We start from the raw sequence: 13,529 nt of genomic DNA on the forward strand, positions 1-13,529 counted from the left end.
TGATGTAAGAATACAGAGCCTAGTGCAATTATTTCATTCACGATGTGAACCAAGAGGTGTACCATACATCGAAAAAGGATGAAGGGAAGCACATCTCAAGTGGGCACAGAGTCTCCACCAAGTAACTATGTAGAACATCCAATTTTTCAGCATCGATCACCTTTTGAGCAATTGCGTTGAAGAAGTGATATAACCATGTTATGGCCACCTTTATGTATCCTGGCTTAATACCCCTGATTGCAATAGGGAGCATTTGCGTCATCATCACATGACAATCATGCGACTTCATGCTGATTAGTTTTGAATCTATCATCGAGACTAGTTTTTTGATGTTGGTAAATAACCAGTCAGGACTCTCACCCCACGTAAGCACTTGCATAGTGCCTTTTTCTCCTCAGGTGTCAGAGAGTAGCTAGCCGGAGGAAGATAGTGTTTCCCATTTTGTCTGTCTTCAGGGTGTAGCTCTGGCCTAATTTTAAAATGCACCAAGTCCTTACGTGACTTGATTTCATTCTTTATATTGCCCGGTATGTCCAGTTAGAGGCCAAGAATGCTATCACACACATTCTTCTCAACATGCATGACATCAATATCGTAGCGAACGCCCAAGTCCTTCCAGTAGGGCAAATACTTAAAGAAAATTGACATCTTCTTTCACAGCATGCTGTCAGCGTCTCACTTTTCTTCCTCTTTTTACCCTTCGATGGCTTCCCAAACACAACCTTTATACTCTTGACCATTTCAAACACTAGTGCCCCGCTACGAGGTTTTGGGCCAGTACCTTGCTCAATCGTGTTGTCAAAATATTTCTTCATCTTGCGGTATCTGTGAGTCTTGAGTAAGAACCGTCAGTATCGCATGTACACTACCTTCTGTGTGTACAGAAGGTACACAGACGCGATTTAATCTAAGCACACTACACATCCTTGCTTCCCTTTAACCTATCCCGATAGAGAAAAAAGGTGGGATAATCACTGATGGTAACAAAAATTATGGCTTTCAGCGTGAAGTACTATAGTCGGAACTCATCCCACACCCGGACCTCATCCCACACCTAGACCCCATCTTTCTACTGTTTCACCATATCTCCCATCATGTTTCTAGAAATACATCTATATCGTTGCCAGGTTGTTTCAGTTCTTGGATAAGAATGAACAGCATAAGTTACTTTCGCTTCATGCATAGCTATGGAGGAAGGTTATAGATGGCCAGAATCACTGACCAAGTGTTATGTGAGGTGCTCATGTCACCGAAAGGATTCATTCCATCGGTACTCAACGCGAACCTTACATTCCATGGTTCTTTAGCGAAATCTGGATACATGGCATCGAACTTTCTCCATTGGCTAGCATCAACAAGGTATCAAAACTTAGTTCCATCCTTCTTGTGCTTATTGAAATACCAACACGTCAGTTCGGAGTCCCTAGGGTTCGAGTACAAATGCTGCAAGCGGGAGATCACTGACAGGTACCATATCACCATGGCCGGACTTCTTCTCTTCTTCTCCACGTTGGAAGAAGTGTCTTCTTCATCATGACTAGCATTGCTCTTCTTTTCTTCGCAAGGCTAAAGGCTTCTTCTTCCCTTGCCTGAAACCCTAACTGTTCCATTAAGGATCGAAAGCTGCGTGTGAAGTGGTACAGAACTTACATACAAGAATCTTGTCTCGGCGTTGCCTCCCTTGCAGACCTCGCTGGAAGAAGATAATTAAGCTACGTTTACCTGCCTCTAGGGTTTTGATAAGGCGAGTTGGTGTACTGCCACAAGAAAATGAAACTGCCAGATGATCTGACAACTTATTGATCTCCATGCTATTATTTCTGGAGATCGATGATCTTCAAGAACACACATATGCTTTCAGATCATGCTGGCAGCTTCACCTTCTTGCGCTACACAGACTAACTTAAGAGCACTGAGCACCTCATACCTTTCATCCTTGGTAGGGGGGGGGGGGGGTAGAGGCGTGCGTTGATGGCGTGGGGCAGTGATATATTAGGGCCTTTTATGGAGCTCTTTTCAGTTTGTATTATGTTCAAAAGTTTTTTTTAGAGTGCACGTAGGCACTCATATACATACACCACACTCACGCCCTATATACACCCATATGAATATGTCATAGCACATGTATAAATAATAATGGAGGCATAACCTCACGTAATACGGGTACACATTTTGAGCATTGAACACACCTACATATGAATGTACTACCTCCATTCTTAAATAGATATTGTACTAAAATACATGCAGTTAAACTTTAGAAATTTTGACCACTAAGATACATAAAATTATTATAATTTGTCACATGAAAATAATAGTAGTGCATTTTTCAAGAAAAATACTTTGATATCATCTAATTTTTCTCAACTTTTACCAAGAGATAGTTATCAAAAGTAATGGTCAAACATATTTGTTGGAGACCGTGTTGATATCCTAAACGATAGGTAAAAGAGAACGGAGATAGTACTACTTCTTTCATGAATTAATCATCAAAAAATACGAGCACCCGTTCCGAATCTATGACTTGAACTCAAGGGGGACATATTCCGTCACAAAGTCCCTAACCAACCGCTACTATCTACAAAAGTTGATGTGGAGGGAATTGAAGAATAATGCAAAGGAGAAGAGAGTGGTCCCAAGAAGGAAGAAGAAAGGAAAGTAGAATATGACATGCTCGATCTTTCCCACTATATAATGCATGTCTGCCATGGTTCTCTCGTTAGCTTGCTTCTGGTGGGAGCTTTCGGAAGGAAAAGCCTGCACTTGAGTCCCTTTCATGCATGCATCTCCATACCTAAATTTGGAGCTGATTCGGCTTAGCTCTTTTATTATGAGTGAAATTCGAGTGTGCCCGATGTACGTGTCGCTCTTTCGGCCGGCCATGATAAATCGAGCTCGAGCGCATACATACAGATGACAAGTGAGCTGGATTCATTGGGTATCGATCGAGATGCAAAATTAACTTTAGCATTTGCTCTTTTCTACTCTCTCCGATAAAAAAATACACCATGTTTTTTTTGAACTGTTTTAATTTCGACATGCACGGGCCGACGTACTTTGAACTGTCATACCGTTCGATCCGCTAATTATACAGAAGTACTGCAACAGAAACTAGATCCAACCATATTAAAAAATAAATTTTGATTCAGTAATATCGCCATTCTCTCTCATATATATAGAGAGAGACACACGATCCAGTGGTGTTATGATTCGAATGGCGAGGGCTGAAAGCATGCATGGCTAGCTGGCTCTAAGAATTTGCGTGAGAGTAGCAACAAATGAACAGTACGCGCGTGGGGATGATCATCATGGAATCTTGTTGACATTGGCGATGCTGGCCGGGTATGCAATTTGCTAAATAATCACCAAGGACGATGAGATATCCCTCCGGATTATTGGATCGATCAGCGTAAAAATATCCAACAGGTCTGGCCTGAGAAAGACAGAGCAAGTCAAGACCGAATCGCAGGCTCTTGCACGTCTGCACATGCGTTATGTTGAGAACCCAAGATTTAGTTGAGTTAGTTGTATCTTTATCAGAGATTAAACCGAAGATTTATTCCTGTGTTTCTTATACAGACGATTTTTTTTCAGTAATAGAGAAGTACGGTCGACAGCGAGACTGCTACTGCAGTTTCTTTAAAAAAACAATCGGTGTCACACCGTCACTGTTCGGACTCGTTGTTTTCTTTTTTTCTTTTCGGTGGAGCCCAGGAAACTTACGTCGAAAACGAGGAACGGCTTGGGCTATATCTTGTGGTCCCCCAGCCCACCCTAACCAGGCCGGGCGATTCGCGGTCCGTGCCGCGGCCTCCGCTTACGTGAATCTGTGGGGAGAGCGCGCGCGGCGCACGCCACCCACGGCCCGGATGCGGGTGCCGATTGCGCTGGCCGGGGGTTTCGGCTACATTGTAATATCCCGAAATTCGAGTAAATAAAATATTAACCAGGCAATTAAAGAGAGAGATAAATTGATTTTATTAACCGTAGCTTATATGGACGATCGGATACAGTAGATGCGTAGAATTCGTCGAAAAGATTTTATTTAACTACTCATATATTATGCTTAGAGTTTGGGTTACCAAGTTATTATGAGATGGCTTTTCGATGCTTGAGATAATTCAAGGAAAAAAGAAAAGAACGTGGGGTCGGCACAAAGTGGATCAAGTGGTTGACTTGGCCTCCTTATTGTGGGCCATGCATAAAGGAACAGGGGGAGAGGTGTGGTCCTAGCTTAGGGGCAGCTCACTCAGAGACATGAGTATATAGATGTATATCTAACAGTTTGTCTATTTTTTTTAAATTATGCAGGTCTGTTGGTTGACGTGACCACATCTCACGCTCTAGTGCTCCACGGCCCACCACCAATGTGTTGTGGTCTAGGCGACCACGTGTTGCGGTTTGACAACCGCACTACTCAAGTGACCCGTGAGACTGTTAGGTGTGAACCCGTGACCCACTTGAAGCTTGACCAGCTGACCCCTATTGACCCATTGAGCAATCGACCGTGAGAATGGAGGATGGCGGCAGTGGCACAGGTGCGGCGTGGGCTCGAGCCAGGTGATGCGCGATGGCGGCATGGGTGTGAGCTACCAGGGCGACGACAACGAGGCGATGCGAGTGTGAGCATGACAGGGCACGACCATGGCGACGCAAAAGTGGCTCGGTGGGGTGGCCTATCAAGATATTCAAGTGAGGGTTGTTCTTAATCAATTTTCATTACTTACGCGACGTAACTAGGATATAGTGTATTCATTTCTCCAACAAAGTAGTTGTAGAAATAGTAGATGTCAAGAACTTAAAAGTATCGGGCAGAGAGCTCAAAACCTGAGCTTTCAACAGCTCTAGTATTTCTAGCCCACACTCGACAACAACTTATTTGCACTCTCGGTTCACCACTCGAGCTGCTCCGATCTGTTCATTGATCTATGCAATGGCAATCTACATAGTAGGTCCATTCTTCGTATCCAAATCAGGCGCCGAAAAATGTGAGGACCCATCCAAATTCTATTCAAATTAATCACTAGGGCGATCATTTGATAAGATAAGAGATAGCTCACGCATGTCTTCCGACGTGCCGTGTGCTAACCCACATCTCATCACAAAGATCGTAACAACTAATGATTAGACCGAATCTAATTTTGGCAGTCCTGGTATGTGTGCATTGATAACTTATAGGAAAGTTATTACCCACACATACCTTTAACAACATGAATATCACAACATCAAGATTTACTAGAATTCAAAAGATTATAAGTTGATACATTTAATAAAAGACAAGATTTCATCTAGCGTAAACATATATACATTGCAGCGGAAAACACAACTAAAAAAATAAAACAGGTGGCGTCATTTGCCCATAAGACTAACAAACGGGATTAGAGTAGCATAGCTGTTGCTCGCCACCACACCGCTCTCGGTGGGAGACAAGTAGCTAGCACCTAACTTCATTTGAAAAGAAAATAAGCAGCGCGAGTACGTAGGTACTCGCAAGATTTAATCCATAATGAGTACATATAATAACCTGACTCTAAGGAATATGCATTTGGATGAGTTAGCAAGAAATCAACCACAATGTTAAGTAGATTCATATGCAAAAGCAATTTTAACACAAAAGTATGAGCATCTACACTTAACAACATATACCCTTATATCCTGAAATCTATAATACAAACATATCTATAGCATAATCATCTTATCTCATCAATAGCCATCACCAACCATTTTCCAACATATCATACCATCACCCCACATCGGTATTTTACGACTATTATAAATGGGCAGAAGCATGCTCATGCCCGAGAGCGTGATAATTCGAATTGTTCTTACACCCTGCAGGGGTACATCTTTACCCATACAACTCGAGGACCATTCAGCTTACATGACCACACAGACCTGCACAAGGGGTACTCGTGTCAATCTTTTCCAAGTAAGCTCCAACCGTTTGAACAGACGTCTCTATGTGCGGGGTTCATCTAGAACTATTCCCAGAGCAAACTAAATACCCCTACATATCTATTATGCCCATGACACCCGAGACGTGCAAGCCAAAAGGTCACAGTTATACGAGGTATTCAGCTCATCCTTCCCATAATCAAATATGTGGTTAGTACAGAAAGTGCTAGAGCAAACTGCAACAACGGTCAATGCTTAAATGATGTAAGTGGTCTATGGTTCCTCTCCCGATCTACCCCTAGCACCGCTCATATCTCATCTCATTCCCATAACTCATACTTCCCAATATCATAATTATCTTGGTGAACAATAAAATAAGCTCTAAGCTCACGAACAATGGTTAAACCACTGCTCAACTTCTACCAAGGATATATGCATTGCTATGTATTTTGATCAACCTTTTAAGTTAGACATCAACAATATTCTATCCAGATTACAAGGACATGGATCATCAACAAGATCAAGATAGAAATAATACAACAACATATGTTATACCCATATAACCCGACATTGTAACACTAACATTCATAATTTACATAAGCAATAACTTACCAGTTTAGACTCCACATGATCCAAATTATAAATTGAAGTATGCTTAGATGCTTGCATTGCTGCTCTGCCTCAAAACGAGTTCAACCCATAAAAACTTCTCGCAAAAACCTGCTACTCTCTGGCTCAACGATCACTAAAAGAGGAGAATGCATTGCAATAAGCATGATGAAATGCTACAAAAATAATTTATATGACGCGTGATTACAAAAATATTTGTAAAAGATTGCTCAGACGATTGGGCTAGAAGATGTTTAAACATAGACAAGACAGCCTAAGGGTATTGTGATTTGGGTGGGTGGCGGTCAAATCGCGAGCTGACAGAGAGGAAAACAGCTCTGAATGAATCTGGCAGTCAGACCAAGAGGGTTGGTGGTCAAACCACGGCTGGTGGTCAGACCAGCCAAACGGCTATCTGACTTCTAACTATGGAGTCTAAATAGAACTAATTGCTAAGTTTCCATCCCGACAGTCAGACCGGCCATAACGGTGGTCAAACCGCTGGGCCTGGCTAGCAGCGCCTTCGTGAGGCTACCGACGAAGTCTCTGAGAAGCAAGGGGCCTCCACCCTTGAGGAGGATTCAGCAAATCAGCAATGCCTCTCAAGAGAAAGGACTCACGACATGGGGAGTCTGAGAAATACTAGATGACCCTATTAGAAGTTCAGAACAAGGATGGTGTGCAAGGATTTATGTCATATTTTTGTTGTACTATTTTTATTATTTTTCATATTCTCACATGCTCAATGCTTGTATGCTTAACATTATCATATGCTCACATGCTCGTATGTTTTTTTGTATCAGTTGTATTGTTTTTTACCTACTCAAATGTCGCGGTGACACGGGTAAGAGAGAGGTGGGGCGCGGCTATGGAACTGGCACGAGCACGATGGATATATACACCAAAGTTAAAAAAAACCTGGACTTGCCACTGCCCTAGCCCACATCCGCCTTTTGCCCTATCTAGTTGTCGCCTTACCCTTGCCCTGTCGCTGCTGTGTTGCTGCTACCCTGCTTTTGTTGTAGAACCGCTCCTGCGGAGCAACCGAAGGAGGGCACCGCTACTACGTGTGGTGGTGGTGGTGGTGGTGGTGTTGTGCAGCCGTGAAGGAAGGCCAGGGTGGAAGCAAGGAGGAAGAAGGAAAACGATGGAGAAGAAGCAATGAAAGAAAAAGAAAGTAGAAAAGAGGGAAGAAAAGGGATTTCGTAAAATTTCATCATATCCCCCAAATTCGTGATCTTTTCTACAAGGTAATACCTTCTTAGTCCCTAGAGGGTTGTAGATTAATTTGGATGGAAGGTTTTGCTGTCGGAATTCATAATCGGTAGATCGATATTGGTGCAATGACATTGTTTTCAAATATGGCATTAATCGGTATGAATTGTGTCAGCTCATTAATAGAAAAGTTGTAGGTATCATCGATGTCTTTTCAATGGTGCTGGTCTCATTCAATTCCGATAAGCAGTTTAGGAGGAATCATCAAAACAGTGCTGCTATTCGGTTAAGTTTTATATGTGTAGTATTTTGTTAATCTGTCTTTGACCTAGTTGGAGACGGATTTCGCCCAAATTGACAATAGCAAAGTTGTTGGAAATTTCTGCAGATTCCCAAGATGTATTTGTTTAAAGCAATCGGTTAACTGAATTAAGAGATATGGGCGAAACCGCGAGCAACGCAGAAAACCAGACAAAATTTCAAATAAAACAAGATTTGGAGATATAGTGTTTTCTTGAGAGACAAGTTCGGGTATTCAGTGCCGATTTCATCCACGAACCAGCACTGATAGAGACTATCAGTGCCATATAGACTCGATGTTATCAAGTGTAGTTTTGCTCCTCAGGTTTGGAGAGTTCTAGTGCCAAGGACGTGACGCCGGGTTTTCTCCAAGGTTAAGGCAAATGGATGACAAACTTGTGTGCGATGATATGGTTTGCTTGTTGATTGATTTCTTGACTTGTTCGATTATGTTATTCAATTTTCATAACTTCATGTGCCGGTTTGATTCAAGTTTTCTAATAATGTTCCTTTCAAAGATGATTCGAGATTCATATTTTTTTCCTTTCATATGATTCATGTTCCGAGTTTTTTTTCTCCGAGAACACCGGATGTGCAGTTTGGTTCTTATATTTATGTTCCTGTGAGTAAGTGATGGCCCCACTTACTCGGTTTTACCAGTAAATACTAAGGATGTATTCAAGTGTTGTACGCTTCAGACGAAAACTACTATTTCTTGGTGTTTTTAAAAGACAAGAAATAATTTATTTGATTCTGCTTTTCTATTGGATCATGATTCATTATTTTGATTCTTCCAATTCTATATTGTACTTGTTGAGTGTTTTTACTCATACATATGTTTGTTTTTGATACCAAATAACCGCGACATGTATGGGATGAGAGTAGCATCACGATTGACCTCACACATATCAATAATTAGTCTTCTCCTTAAAGTATTAGAACATTGCTTGCTAAGTTGGTCAGCTAAATATTTATTTGGTTGGGTTCGATGTATGTATCTAGTCCTTGGATTGGGCTATGATGTTTACCTTTTGCTTATAAATATTATGTCTGTGATGAATGCGTTTTTGCTTGTGCAGAAAAGCAGCAAATACATGAAAAACTCTACCGAATTTTCTAATAATTTTAAGACTTAGTGTAAGTAGGAGTGCTAGCCTCCAGGGTTGTAGAAATGCAGGGTGTTACATACATCTTCAGATCTCCCTAAAAAACTACTTGTTCAGATTGTAGAGAACGGAATAGGCAAAAGAATTGCATATTGATGCAAGGATGAAAGGAATGTCAATTAAGAATGAAGAACCTGTACATCAATCGTTAATATATACTCTCTCTAATTATAAATACATATCGTTATTAAAACGACATGTATTTAAATACCACACAACTCGGCCCGGCGAATCCGCAATATAATGGCGCCGCCGGTTATCACTGCAATATACAGCAATAGAGCTATCACTACGTCAAATGGACGAATCGGAGGGCCATGATACGATCACAAACTCTACTTCGCCGTGCTATTGCTCAGAGAGCTCAGCTTCTGCGCCAACGCGTCGACGTATTTGGGCGGCCTTCTCTCCAGCTCCGGCATTGACATCTCAGCCTCGCCTCTCATCCCTTCGTTCAGCAGCTCCTCCCAGAAATCATCGGTAAGCTCCGTCGTATCGCCGCTCGTGGCCTGATTCCGGCCACCCTTCTCATCCTGCTTGCGCCTCCCGAACCCCTGGATGTTCAGCGCCAGGTTCTCCAGCTCCGAGTTTCCCGGCCCATTCAGCTCCTCGAACTCCCTGCTTGACCCGAAGAAGAACGTCGAGTCGAGCTCCTCTCTCTGAGCCCGGCAGCTGGCCTCCCCTGCAGCGCCGATGAACGGCACGATGTCGATGTGCCTCCTCTTTTTCGAGAACGCGTCCTCGAGCTCCTTCCTCTTGTCCTGGTGCTGGATCAGCTGGTGGAAGAAGTCGGGGTTCTGCATCGCGCGCGCCAGGAACCCCATCATCTGGAGCTGTTTGTGCTCTGCGTGCTGCAGCCGCTCTTCCATGGCCTGCATGTCGGCTCTCGTGCTCTGCTGCTCCTGCCGTAGCTTCACGACCTCCGAGAGCAGGATGTTTTTGTCGTGCTTTAGCCGGTAAATCTCTTCGTCCCGTCCGAAGTGGCCGACCTCGAGGCAGGAGCCCAAAGCCTGCTGCTGTGATGCAGGGAGGGAGGACAGTGGTCTCCTTCTCTTGATCATCCTCAGAAGCTGTCTCTGACCTCTGAGGAAACCTTCATTGGCAAATTCCCATCTGTCTGGATCAATCTTTCTGAAACCCTGCAAATTGCAAGATAGTGAACGAAACAAGTTAGGTCAAGTCCAGAAGCCACAAATGGGGAAACTGAACTAAGATGGCAAATTTCACAAAGTATGTAAAACTGCAGGTTTCACATATTTTGCGATGAAGAACAGGTAGCGGTATACTACTATATATATCGCTTGGTGATGATCAAAGGAGTCTTCTAGGGCAAACAAGCAGTTTCTTGTAGCTTCATCCGGTGTCTTGATCCATCTAGCTACACAGTAACAAGTTGAAGAAAGAACATGTCAGAAAATTGACAGCTTGGATATGTAGATTTTGCGATCTCCCATCATCGTCCTGTTTCTGAATTACGTACTCAAAACATTTGCGGAATTGTGGTTTTATACGCACCATTGTCATCACAAAATATGAATGTGTGTTAAACTGTAGATAGCCTATCTAGCGCTATAACACGGCCACCAAATCTTGCTGTAAGATTCCGTCAATTAGACGTCATTCTGAAAACCCAAATTGTACAAACAATTTAACATCGCCGCGAAATGTGATCTTGCTCAGGAAATTCAGCTATGCTCATAGATGCCACTTTGAATCGATACAAATCACACTGTTTCATAGACTTCTTAATTGATCACTCATGCTACTGTACTCCACGGTGCAAGGTATGAATTGCAAAATTTCACTCAAGAACAAGTGAACAAGCAAACGACTTGGAAAGCCCGGGACGGTAGACTCACATAGGTGTTGAGCTGGCGGACGAAACTGGAGAAGTTGTTGTGCTTGAAGAACCTGGGGAGCAGCACGGCAGCGAACACATGGGGGTCCCACACGACGAAGCTGTTGCCGGCGCGCCCCCACGAGACGACGCCGTCGGTGGCCGGGTCGGCCACCAGGTCGAACGTCTTGGTCAGGAACGGCGGCGGCCCGACCTCGTGCAGACCCTCCATCGGCCGCGGTGCCCCCACCGCGTCCATGTCCTCCACCTCCTCCTCCGGCGGCGAGCTCGGCCGCCACTCCTCCTTCACAGTCACCATACCCGGCAGCAGCGGGTCCATCGTGTCGCCCACCAACCAACCCAAAGACCCGATCTTTTTACGCCGCGAATGGTAACGAAGCAACGATCCCCAGGCAAATTCTCTGCTGCGATCGACGAACCGTTCTTTGGGAACGCAAGAATCCAGCGCGGCGATCCCAAGAACCAAGAAGAGGCGTTGCTACAGTATTGTCTCTCGCGCAAGAGCCAATTGGCGCGGCGCGGGCAGGAACAGTCTCTGCGCCGCGGGAGAGTGGCGGGTGTCAGTGATAAATACCGCCTTGAGTCACCTTTGTACGGGGAGGCGGCGAGACTTGTCAGGAGGGGAATGGAAGGTTCTAGACCGCGCGGCGCGTTCGTGGCCGGGTGGGCTGGGAAGGTTCTGGAGGCCGGAGGTGTGGCTGAGGTTGGCGCGCCCGGCGCAAGTGGGCGACCCCCCCGAATCGACAGCCGACATGGGGACGCCGACGGCGACAGCCCGTGCCATTTTTTCTGATCTGAATCCCACCCCCTGTACGCGCAAGATTTGTTGCCGAGTTCGAGATTGGCTGCAACTTGCAGAGCCGATCCTCCGGCAAGATGCTCCGTGATCACATTGAAAAAGACGTTCCTTTTCTTGGACGGGGATCCCTGATTTCACGCGGAGTGGCAACTTCGTGAGCTGGATGGTAAATGGATGGATAAGAACAGTAAAATCGGTACAGTATTCCCCTTTTCTCCGACTTTTCCTCAGCTTCTTTGATTTTCTTTCCTTTTTCACCTCATCAAAGTGTTTTGGGTGGCATGTCACTTGCCCTTACTACGAAATTCACCAGTTTTCGTCTCTATCTGTTCGTAGAATGATCATAATTGATACTCCTCTCCAGTATGAGCCATGATAAGTATTAAGGAGTAGAAACCGAGCTTTAGCTTGGTGGGAGGATCATTGGGTTTTTACTTGGATTTGCTGAGTCAGTTTATTTATAGCCTTGAATGAAGATAGGTGCAGTGACAAATATTAAGCCCTTTTTTAATAAGCCATGATAAGGAGTTGATGAGAGAGCGACTGGTTCTGACCTGCAGACTGCAGTCGTTCTTCACTGGACAAGAGAGGAACGTGTTCACTTTTATCAGCACACATTTCTTTAGCAGTCTCCTGCTAACCTGACATTTATTCGGGCCAGTAATCATGAATGTGCATGAACTTCTCCGGTAATCAATAGCACCAGTACTACGAAATGCATCTGAATATTTTGGTTGCTCTGCGTAGGAATGATCACTGGACAGTTAAAAATTTGACACTCCTCTCCAGTATGAGGCATTGTCTTTGCACACAAGCAATTAATCGGATTCACAAACGAGATATGATTTAGAGTTGATGAGAGAGCGACTTGTCTCTGACTGCAACTCCTCTTGACTGACGACCAATGCTGCAAGAGTGGCTAGGCAATAGACATAAACGTGTTAACTTCTATTAGCACACATTTTAACCAATCTCCAGGTCTGTAGAACCCACAGCAAAGGGAGGAAGCCAAAGCTCGAGCGCTCAACATTTAGGGCATGTTTGGTTGCTACCCTGAGCAGCATGCCTGAGTATTTTTCATGTCTGAGACTAGCCTGAGCTTGTATGGCAAAGTTACGTGATCAGGCACATATGAAATTTAAGCTATTGTTTGGTTCATTTTTGCTTGAGGTTACACTCACCATATGTTAGATAGGTGGTGAGATTACTATTTACACATTGTTATATTTGTTCCTATATATGAAAATTCAGAAGCAGTTAAACATGCATCACAATATATATGTACAGAGATTTGCAAATGGCAATAGAGAATACTATGTTTAACACTGTCAAATGAATTTTCATCCCATAATTATCTGACATATTTGTTCCAGCCAATAATAGCATAACTTATACGACACAAAAGTAAAGAGTCACAAAACTATTAGGTTATCAATCTGTCCAAAAGTTAGAACTACTGAGTCATGCGTTGAACCCTCTCATCCAGCTAGCACATAGGTAAACCTCAAATCAAAATCAACTGTAGCAAGCACATTTTGAGTTGGATAGGACTTGTGACCTCTAAACCTATTAACTATACTCTAGGGGACAAATGCAGGGATGTGTATGCCATCAAGTACCCTAATGCAATTCTAAGTTAGAAGAAATTATTATTACACAAACAAGGCAGCTATATGAATTAGAATGTTAA

The 13,529-nt window shown here is 43.6% G+C and overlaps 1 protein-coding gene across 3 annotated transcripts; it reads right to left on the minus strand.

Annotated features, from left to right (window-relative positions):
• Positions 1–9,274: 9,274 nt before the first annotated feature.
• Positions 9,275–11,757, minus strand: LOC133916873 (heat stress transcription factor A-2d-like). 3 transcript variants are annotated; one of them, XM_062360754.1, is made up of 3 exons: positions 11,042–11,269; positions 10,472–10,556; positions 9,275–10,321 (listed from the first exon to the last, which is right to left on the minus strand). In XM_062360754.1, exons 1-3 carry the CDS (start codon positions 11,119–11,121, stop codon positions 9,518–9,520), a joined length of 969 nt encoding a protein of 322 aa, XP_062216738.1. In that variant the 5' UTR covers positions 11,122–11,269; the 3' UTR covers positions 9,275–9,517. The 3 variants fall into 3 exon arrangements, with proteins under 3 accessions (XP_062216738.1, XP_062216737.1, XP_062216736.1); XM_062360753.1 differs by having other exon boundaries at positions 10,469–10,556; XM_062360752.1 differs by lacking the exon at positions 10,472–10,556 and having other exon boundaries at positions 11,042–11,757.
• Between the last annotated feature and the right edge of the window lie 1,772 nt (positions 11,758–13,529).

This window comes from Phragmites australis, chromosome 4 (genome assembly GCF_958298935.1).
Source record: "Phragmites australis chromosome 4, lpPhrAust1.1, whole genome shotgun sequence".
NCBI classification, from domain to species: Eukaryota; Viridiplantae; Streptophyta; class Magnoliopsida; order Poales; family Poaceae; genus Phragmites; species Phragmites australis.